This window comes from Grampus griseus, assembly GCF_964374135.1.
Source record: "Grampus griseus genome assembly, chromosome: 2".
Lineage (NCBI taxonomy): Eukaryota > Metazoa > Chordata > Mammalia > Artiodactyla > Delphinidae > Grampus > Grampus griseus.
The window spans coordinates 60,628,178-60,639,329 of record NC_139018.1 but is presented as its reverse complement, the minus strand read 5'-3'; the positions used below and the strand labels follow the sequence as shown (position 1 = coordinate 60,639,329).

The window sequence follows — 11,152 nt, the reverse complement described above, 5'->3', positions numbered from 1 at the left end:
TTTCCTTAAGCAAGGACACACAGTCAACACTTGAATTGGTGGTCAACTATAATTTGCTTCCAGAGTCAGCGACTCTGGCAACACTACAGTTTGGATTTATAGCAGGGCACACAAGTAACAATGACTTTGAAAGTAATGTATAAAAGAACCAAGGAAAAAGTTCTTAAAGATCTACTCCTCATTCCAAGGACTTTCCCGCTCCACCTAAAAGCAGGAGGTGCTCTTGTTCCTATTCCCAACATGCCCTCGGCAGTTCTTCCTGAATAATTACTCCTCCAGGAAACCAATGATATTTGAGTCTGGGTTATCAACAATCCTTTATTTTTTGCCTGGGAATTTCAAACCAATACACTCCCAGCCTGAACAATGTAGACAGAAGTTTTCCTTTCCATTTGGTAAAAAATAAAATTTAAAAAAAATTCTATATTTGCTGCCAATGTCCTGAAAAGTTCAATCACCTCTCCAAATTCCCCAGAATAAACACAAGAAAATACCTCTCCCCAGTAGGATCCAGGCCCCGCACTACCACCCTTAGGCACTTCCACTTCCTCCATCTTCAGGGAAGGAGTGTCCAGTTCAGATGTGGCTCCTCAGTGGAGAAGAGGGAATTTAGGGGAAGGGGAATTTCTTTAGGAATTGTCAGTCCCACAAGTAAGTTCCTCTTTTCCTTTTCCCTTTTCACTGAAAGTGAAAAACTGCTCACAACAAGTGCTCACTGTCCCGTTTCCCTATGTGTCACCAGAGCCAAGAGAGGACCCCGTCAACGAGGCTCCCTCTACTCTGTCCCGCAGACCACAATCTCCGACCTTCACCCCATTGTCTGTGCAATGTGTAGAACTGGCGCTCAGAGCAGTGGCCTCAGCATCACTCTCCATGCCCGGGGAAGCCAAAGGCCCCTTTCTTGGCCGAGGGGAAGGGCTCTTGTGGAAGCAGAGTTTGAAAAGCCCCAGCACTGTCACGGTCAATATCACCAACACTACTACTGCTATGCTCACAAGTATGAAGACCACGGTGGAAGAATCGAAAACCTGGGGATTGTCAGAGGAAGACGTGGAATTAAACTTGGGAATCACGCTTCCAGAAGAGTTGATGTCGGCCTTTGCCTCTGTTTGAGGGGATATTTGAAGAGTAGATATTGTGCCCTGTGCTCCCCACCGAGGAATCTCGGGAATAGATGTTGCTGAACTGCTTTGTCCAGGGGCATGGGGTACCTCTCCTGGCTTCTCCCGGACACTGGGTGACCAGGTTGCCTTCGACACGGGGCTGGCTGCAGTGGCTGGCGGGTGCCAGGTGGGCACCTTGGTCCCCCCAGGGGCCGGCTGTCCTTCCCCATTGGTTACACAAGAGCGTCCGTCTTTCCCTAGCACGAAGCCCGCAGCACACTCGCAAGCAAAGACTCCCAAGTCGTCTAGGCAGTCAAGGAGCTTCACGCATTTGCCATCACGGAGGTACCTTCCGGGACAGGGACAGAGCACAGCCCCGGAGGGTATCCCGTCCCAGCGCGCGCCGACCTCGTCCGAGGTGCAGGTGGCCGTGATGGAGAGCTGCCCGGGGCAGAGCGCACTCACCTCGGTCCCGGGGGGACTGAAGTCCAGCGCCGCGCTGGAAAGCTGGAAAGGCGCGCGGTAGCTCAAGTCAGAAGCGGCCCCCGGGCGCGGTGCGGGGCACAAGCCCTCGAACTGGTACTTGCACAGATAGCCGTTGGCGCGCTGGTGGCATCGCATCTCCTTCCAGCCTGCGGGCTCGATTCCCCGGGTGGCCTGGAGTCCCGCGCAGCTCCGAGCGGTGCAGGAGCGTTGGGGCTCCTCCACCCACTGCAGCGTGTCGCTTTCGGACCCGCCGACGTCGGGGGACAACCAGGAGAAACCCCGCAACGGCTCATTCTCCAGGGTGCAGTTGGATCGCCTGCGCTCCAGCGCCACCCAGAAGAGAAGGTCTTTGGAGCCCCCTCCGGGCCCCGGGCCCGCCCGTAAAAGCGCGACCACCGCGCGGAGCTCGGCGTCCCCGCGCACCGTGCTGAGCGCCCCGCCGCGCAGGCTGCAGGCCTCCTCGGCCTCCTGCCGCTTGAAGGTAGCGTGGTGCAGGCTGTAGCAGGCCCCCGAAGCCGAGCAGCCCGCGCGGTCGGCGGTGGGGTGCTCTCCACTGCCGGGCCGGGGCCAGAACGTCTGCCAGAGAAGGCACAGGGCGAGCGCCTGCCTCATCTTGGAGGCCCAGCGCCCGCGGCTGCTCCCAGCTTGGATCTGACCCGCCCGAGGGCGTGGAGCTGTCCCAGGAGCGCGGTCACCGCCCCCCCCCCCCCCCACAGCTGGCTCTCCGCCCCCCCCACCCGTCCCCCGCGCCCGTCCCCTCAATCTCCAAGAATTCCCGTCAGGGTTCTGGCAGCAAACAGCTTCCCTCCCTTAGGCCTCAACAGGAAATGTGTCCGGAGCTCTGCCAGGCCCCGTGCAGCCCTGCGGTCAGGAACACAGCTGGCGCCGGGGCACAGGGAACGCAGTCGCCCAGAAGGTCAAACACCCTGTTTAGGGCAGGAGAAAAAGAAAGAAAAATCGCCACTGGGAAGAAGTGTATCGTTTTCCCTGCTCAGGGAGTTTCACAACCTCAGATCCCAAAGCACTTTGGTGAACACTGGCAGGAAGGGCTGGAGAAGAGGAACTTGCTGAGCGCCCACGCGCGCCCACTGTGCTCCGTCCGGAGCGGTGGTGGAGTTGGCCTCACAGCAATGTGTAGAAGGCTCCAGGCTTCGCCAGTCTCGCGATTTTGGGGGGAATAAAAACCTTGTGAGAAGTAGAAGCATCTCCCTTTGCCACCAGAGGCAGCACGACGTAACCACCAGTTTCTTCCTGGCTCTGCTCCTCTGTGCTGTGGAAGGAGATCCAGGCGTGCTAATTGCTGGTCAAAGAATTTACAGTTCCTTTCCGGTATATTAAAAGGGAGAGCCTGCTTCTGAAGTCAATGCTCGCCTTAACACGTTTGTTTTTCGTTTCCATTTCTTTCTCTTTGAAATGGCCTTATTGGTTCATTCAGGAAAGGAAATGTATTTCTAGGCCTAAATGAAAAATAATGGACACAGATCTTAACTGTTATGTTAGGTTTCCTTACCGCTATATTGATTCATAACTTCTTCAAGCTTATAGATAATATCTAAATGAGATCATGGCCTGTTTGAGAACAAGCACCCCACGTGTGATTTTATCCTTGAACTATTTTAATGTCATTTTCTTCTACGATTAAGTGCCAATATTTGTAACAGTAAGTTGGAAGTCCCCTCTAAGGGACACAAGAGTTCAATAGCCTTAAGAAATTAAAATATTTATTACATTATACTGCATGTTGTATACCATAAAAAAAATACCCTGCAACTTAAAAAACAGGTGAGTCAATTTCTTCAGTTCCAATGGCTGTTTTGTTTTAATACAAACACTTCAACTCAGTTGGAAGCAGTGAGGAATTAAAGGTGAATAAAGGAAGGAAAGTTAAACACTGCACTGTCTATGAAACGATTTTCTTGTTAGCAGTTTAGACAATATGCATCATTTTAGAAGATTATTATCTATTTTGGCTCACAGTGACCAAATAAGTTGCAATCAGAAATACATAAGGTTTCAGCTAAGCCCTCTTAATGATGCATGATGCTTTTAAACATCTGTAATCAGAATGAAAGTTGCCACTCCACGGGTAATGCCTACCACGCTTTTAAACTCCCTTGTACGGATTGAACTGTTCAGGTTAGTGAGGATGGGTGGGAAGGAAGGTTTCAGGATCACATCTGTACACTCCTACCTCATTTTCACCACTACTCTCACTCTTCTTTTCCTCTTGGAAATTCCATGTATTTTAACAGATGATAATAAACACCAGGAATCATCATCACACTTACCCTGCTTTTGCCGACTGTGGAGTTCTGCAGCAGGATTTCTCTCCTACACCCTTGCTGTTTCCCAATTTAAACGACATTCATTAGTCCTTCATTACAGATGCCAGAGAATCACCTTAAACATGACTCTGCATTTAAATTAAGTTAATGACTTATGAAAAAGGAACATGAAAATCTAGAAATCTAATTAAATGGATTTTAAAAATACCTAATTACTTGGGCCAGCTCTATATACCTTTGCAATCTAATGACTACATGTTGTAAATGTGTCTATGCGGTACTGTATATTTTAATAAAATAAAACCTTCTACAAATCTAAGCAGTCAGTGGAAACCTCTTAGATATTTTAAAAATCACTTGAAATGAGGTGAGGTTTCTAGAGTAAGAAAGAATGAATGCTTGAAAAACTTAAAGTAAATACATGATCTCCCCTCCTGGCATTCTGCCTATAGGGAGGTAGGATATTAGAAGAGATATCCTACCTGGCCATAATGGCCATAATGACTGCATATTACAGTCCTGGCCATGCCTGTAGTGATGTGAGAGAAGAGTTAGAAAAAAAATTAGCTCAAAGTAACACATAGATCATTTTGTAATTAATTACTTTGTACTGACTTATATACCACTAACATATTTTGAAATGTATAGTACACCTGAGAAAACTAGAAATGAAGGAATGTTTTTGTTTTTATTACTCTTTTACTTATTATTATTTTTTATTAACAGCTCACTTGATTGAATATTTATTCTGGCAGTTGTGGGTTTAGTGCTTATGGCTACTGTTGGAGGTTAGTGTTACTTATGTACCTATTTATCAGATAAGAAAACTGAAATCTAGAGATCATGTATGTAGTTGGCCTGTGGTCAAATGAGCAAGGATGAGCCCAGGCATCTGAACCCAGAGCCTGTGTTCCTTTTTTTTTCTTTCCTCCAATGGAGGTAAAATTCACATAACATAAAATTAACCATTTTAAGTGTACAATTCAGTGGTATTTAGTATTGATACATTCTCAATATCAGGCAATCATCACTTCTATTATTTCTAAAACATTCTGATCACCTCAAAAGTAAACCTTATCCCCAGAATGTTTTTATTTTTAAATAATGCTATTATGATCATAATAGGATACCATTTTATCTCCACTGGATTCCAAATATCGGAAATGCTGACAATGCCGTGGATCCACAGTCTCTTTTATATGTTACAGATGAGAATAACAACTTTGGAAAAGCTTGCTATTTTTAACTAAAATTGAACACTTACATACTCTTTACTCCATTATGACCTTCATGCCCAGGTATATACTCAAGAGAAACTTACACACGTACAAGAGAAGATATATAAAAGGATGTTGAGGGCTTCCCTGGTGGCGCAGTGGTTGAGAGTCTGCCTGCCGATGCAGGGGACACGGGTTTGTGCCCCGGTCTGGGAAGATCCCGCATGCCGCGGAGCGGCTGGGCCCGTGAGCCATGGCTGAGCCTGCGCGTCCGGAGCCTGTGCTCCGCAACGGGAGAGGCCACAGCAGTGAGAGGCCCGCGTACCGCAAAAAAAAAAAAAAAAAAAATTACAATTAATCTGACTCTGAGCAACTGAGTTCCAAAATGTAAAATCTAAACAAAATTAAGATGCTAGCTATATTTTTAAGAAATATTGTCAGTATATTTCCCTTTGATCCCCAGATTCTTTTGCAGGTAACACATTTCTAAATTTAAGCCAGTTATTAATCCGAAAAAGCATAAAAAATAAAATATTTTCCTATGTTTCTAGACTTTTCAGACAATCTGTGTATTATTATTAAGAATCATGTATGGTATTTATTTGTTCATCATTTATACAAGGTTATCCCATCCAAAGAGCTAGAGAGAATATATAAGGAAAATAAGTTTAGTTCACATTTTCATTTGATTATTAATTTTAAAATGTCAGAAACAAATATGGAGAAAGATAGAATTTCACTAATCACATCCCAAGTAATCTCATAAATTTATAAAGTTGTCGATCCTCACTGAATAAATTCTGTTATTGTTGAAAGAAAACAACATCTGGGCCTTAGCATATTTCTGAGTTCACCAAAGATATATAAAAATACTTCAGAGAAAATTGGAAAGGAGACAGCATTCCATCAGGAGAACATGGTGTTCAGAAGCGAATCTAAGCTAGAGACCAAGAATTGTGAAGATTCTTTGCCTTTTAGAACTATATTGGACCTTAACAAAATGATCAATGATCAATATCTTTATATTTTTAACTGAGTAAATTTTAAATTCTAAGTCTCAAGTGTCCACGAAGTGCTTAACGAATGATAAAATTTGGTAATTTTATTTTCTGAAAACACAACTTCTAATCATCATTATGTACATGTTCTAAATCAGGATATATGATTTGACCCTTAACCCAACAGATCATAGAGACTCATAACCTAACAAATTCATATACTCCTGAATAGGTAAAGACTTCTTTTAGGTGGCATTGTCTTTAAGTCATCTGCATACATTTATATACAGTCAGTCATTTCAGAAATGTATGTCACAATGACAGGTAGTCTTCTGGTTTAGTACAGAAACAAGAAACTTTAAAAAACATTAAATTTTCAGCTCCTTCATTTAAACTGCTCTCTAAACAGAGGCAGTGCTGATCATGTCCCATGGGCCCTGGAGGTAATATAGAAAATTATTCTCTGGTGGCCATTACAGAATTAGTACATCGACCATTGCCAAGTTTATAATCAAGAAATAATGGAAGAATGACTCATGCACACAAAAGGCTTGTTATAATCCAAATTCCTACCAAGTTCTAAAGTATAAATATTTATTTTACTACTCAGATATTTTTTCACAATTGCCTACAGAGCCAGTTTATGAACTACACTTGAAAATCAGCCTTACTACTTTAAAGTTACACACACACATGCACACACACACACACTCACACCTCTCACCTAGACTTTTTTTTTTTTTGACCGATCACAATAAGGTGAAACTTGCAGGGTTAGCTAACATCATCCAGCAAACAAACTTAACTACAGTTGTATGGAGGTGGGGGAATGGTGCATGAATTGCAGACCTTTTCTTTAGTTAAAGTTTGGCATCTATCTGATCAGGTCCATAGAATTTGGAGTTTTTCAGGTCCTACTCCTGGGCCCTTTTCTCTTTCCACTGGATACTCTCATGTAATCTCATCTCGTCTCATCCTGTGGTTTCGGATATCATCTGTACGTCAGTGATGCCCAAACGTATCCACACTCCATTCTTAGCTAAGCTCTAAATTCGTATATCCACCATGTACTTAATATTTGATATCTCATAGGTATTTCAAATTCCCATTTCCTAAACAGAACTTTGGTTCCTGCCTCCTGAGCCAGGTTCTCAACTTGCTTTCATTATTTCAGTAAATGGTACATCTAGCCCCTAAGATGCTCATCACCAACTTCCTCACCTCTTATATGGGTCAGGGTTTTTTTTTTTTAATTGTAATTGACAGAAATCCAACTCAAATTAGCTAAATGCAAAAGGGAATTATATGATTCGTAACTGGGAAAATCCTGGAGTAGTTCCAATAGTTGAATAGAATACTGCCAAAACCACAGCAGCCAGGAGATTCAATCACATCAGGATTTGTCTTAATCTCTCTCCCTTTCTCTTCTCTCTTCATGGCTGCATCCTCTCCTGCTTCCTTCTGTCTTTCTTCAAAGGACCTGAACAAGACCACTGGCAGTCCTCATGTTATACCCTTATAACATTCTACTAAAGGAGAGCCTTCTCCTCTAGCTCCAGAGCAAAATCCCAAGAAAAGATTCTGATTGATCAAGCTTCAGTAATATGCCAGTCATTTGCTCAATCATTGTAGCCAAAAAGATAGGACTCAGTGATTAGTGATTTCCTTCTGGGGGCAGAGTCTCTATCAGAGTTATATTAAGGAATATTCAATTCTAAGTCTAAAGTATACTTTGAATACATGTAGTTTTATGTTTCACTTTGATCATCCTAGTCGGCGCCTGTCAAATGTCTTCTCACTGTTCTGCCTGCATCATTCTGGACCCCATGGAATCAATTCTTCATAGACTCATCAGGAAGATCTTCAAGAACCTTAGTCTGATTATGTCTCTCTTCTGCATATACCTCCGTTGCTCCTAAAATAAAGCTCAAATCCTTACCGAGAACTACAAAGTATTGACTCCTATGCCTCTTCCTAGTTTATCCTCTTGTCTCTCTGGTTTCAGTTCAGTTGCCAGCACCTAAGTGAGAACTTTCAAGGCAACCCAATCTTCATTTCCCCACCAATAATTCTCTAGCCCCAGTCTCTTTCTATGATACCAACGTGTTTTTTTTTCCTTCATAGCAATTATCATGTTCATTTATTTGATTGTCTTGCCTGTCTCTCACTCAATGTAAGCTCCATAAGGCAGTGCTTGTCACAAGTGAGTAAATGAATGTATGATTGAATCCACCACGATTCTCCCCCTTGTTGATTATGGTCCAGCCACACTGGTCTGTTCTCTGTTCCTCCAAAACATCTCATAATTCTTACACGATTTCCCTTTACCGAAATCATTCCTCTCTTGTCTGTTAGATTTTTTAAAAATTACATCTTTAAAAATTGTGGAGTAAAATGTACGTGTAGAAGTGTACATAAATACTTATGTACAGTTTTACAAATAACCATGAAGCCATTTCCGAGTCAGGAAATAGGGCCAGCTTATGGTTATTTCCTCCCTGCTCTGTTCAATCCCAAGGTAACATCTGTTGCAGTTCTCTAAGATTAGGAGAGATAGTTTTACTTCTGGTTTACCCTGACATTGAGGATGTAGCTCAGCTGATTGGTAGGAGGTTTCCTGGGGTGGGGTCAGGTTTAGACATTTGTTCTTCTCTCCCCATGAGGCTATAAAACCAAAAGTTCAAGATCAACAGGATTGGTGGCAAATATCCAAGCTCAAAAGTAAGTAGTCTCAGTGCTCATTTTAGGTTTCTGTGTTCTTTCTTCCCCCTTAGACTTCACCCTAGTTGTGTGTGTGTGTGTGTATGTACAGATATAGACATAGACGAGTGCATGTATATTTCATCACTGTTTGTTGTCTTCTTTGAAAGGGCTGATTTCTTAATTTGGGTTCCCTCAAAAGCAAACCCTGAGACAAGGATTTGGGAGCTACTCATTTATTTGGAGGAGAGGCAGAAGTCATTGGCAAGGAATGAGACAGGGAAGTTAATATGAGTTATAGCTATGGGAAACTAGGGGCCAATATTGCAGGGAACCATCTGAGAATCTATGAAACCCAACTAAGTGTGTCCCACCAATGGGTGGTGAAGCTGCAGTATTTATTTACAAACTCCTGTCCCTCAAGCAAGTAGCTGCAGGGTATTTGGCCTTAGGCACTTCCAGCAATCCCTGAGCTAGGTCAGGCATACTCTGGTGTACAGGAAAATACCTTCAGGCACAAAGACACCAAAGGTGCATGTGGCATTCACTACAGTAGGTCTCAATAACTTAGTCTGCCACATTCTAAACCCCTTCAGCTTATGGCTTAAACAACCCCTCACCAAGCCCTGAAGTATATGTGGGGTCCCCCACTTTATTTGATCTCTTGGATCCTTGCACTTTTTCCTTCATATCACTTTTCACAAATGTAAGCATATAATTGTTTATTTGTGGAATGTAATATCTATGCCCTCCAGTACCTTACTACTCAAATGCCAGCAACATTGGCATTAAAAGGGAATAGTTAGAAACACAGAATCTCAGCACTACCCCAGACACAGTGCATACTAATGATATCCCCAGGTGATCTGAATGCATGTTAAAAGTTTGAGAAGCACCGCTCCACTAGACTGTATTTTCTTGGAGGCAACGGTTATGTCTCTTTTCTTCAGCATTTATCCCAGGTCCCTAGTAATGTAGCTGGTGTATAGTAAGCACTAAAGAAATAACACACACACACACACAGTTCACGTGTGTGTAGGCACACGCATAAAGTGCCAGTGATTTAGCAAAAGTGCTGTATATTAATAACTGAACACATGGAATTTTCTAGCTTTTTGTCATGAATCAGATCATTATTCCATGGGGCCAGCAGTTCCAGGCCCATTGGTTAGTGTGTCTCCTAATAAATTGAACAGAAGTACTACTATTCCTGTTTTAAAGAAATTCTTATTATAACAAAGTGGCCAGCATTTTTATTTAGGTCTCTGGACAGCTTACTGTGGTGCATAGTTTCATGCTCTGATCTGGTCTGGAAGGATTTGTATGGTAAGTGTGCTTGATCACCAGGGCATGCCTTAAGTCTGAAAGTGTGCCTTTTCTATGGGTGCCTCCAGAATTTCCACTTCGCAGAGCTGGAAGAGGCAGGGAAAAGAATCACAGCTACTTAAATTCAAATCCTATTAGGCTTAGCTGTTGTCACTTTGTAAGTACTAGGGATAATCAGCAGTAGCCCTTACCTTGTAGAGGCAGGGACCTTGAACTTATTATTAGCCAGACTTACTATCTGGCCTATTTTAAGGTCTGTGTATCGGATAAATTCACACGCCCCTGCACAACAGATTCTATATTGGCTTGTCTATTCCAGAAATGTGATTGATTCTTACTATTATACGGCATTTCAAATCTGATACCTTCAGAAGATTTTTGACCTTCAGATTTAGCATCAGGAACCTTTGTTTTAAAATAGCAGTGATTTAGGCAAGTCTATTCAATAAAATTGGATGTCATATATCGTTTTGGTACTCTGCCTCTTTGTTTTGTACCGAATTCACATAATGTGACGTGATTTATTACAGTGGGGAGAGAGGGAGGATGCTGCTTGCTACCCTATAGTTACAGCGCACACACACATCTATGAAAGAAGATCATTATTATTATATTTTTGCTAAATTATATCTTTTGTGAATGGTCTTACTGTGGATTTGGCTTTACAGTTATTGGAAGAGTCGAATACTTTGTACAAACTTTCTTTCACTATCTCATATTTAGCATAGGAATTCACAGTTTTAAATGTATTTGTGAATATGTCATTGTTTAGTAATAACCCTTCCTCACACACTCTCTGTGTGATTGGGTAGGTGCTAATTGGAAATCTCACTGGGGAATCCTCTTGAGAATTATCGATCATTTTCCTGGTCTTCTCTTTAGCAGGGTCACCCTGAGTCCAAGGAGATGCAAGTGGGGAGCCGGGAAGGGATTTAGAAATGCTTTGTCCATTACAAGTTGGGTAGTCTTGAACGACTGCAGCACTCTTGGGTTAGTATCTGAATGTGCCTTCAGAACAAGGAGGGGGAGACCTGGGG

At 42.9% G+C, this 11,152-nt stretch overlaps 1 protein-coding gene across 1 annotated transcript; it reads right to left on the bottom strand.

Annotated features, from left to right (window-relative positions):
• Window positions 1–304: 304 nt before the first annotated feature.
• Window positions 305–2,233, bottom strand: CLEC14A (C-type lectin domain containing 14A). Its single transcript, XM_082647603.1, has one exon. The coding sequence runs from the start codon at window positions 2,199–2,201 to the stop codon at window positions 729–731; it is 1,473 nt and encodes a 490-aa protein (XP_082503729.1). The 5' UTR covers window positions 2,202–2,233; the 3' UTR covers window positions 305–728.
• Window positions 2,234–11,152: the final 8,919 nt, after the last annotated feature.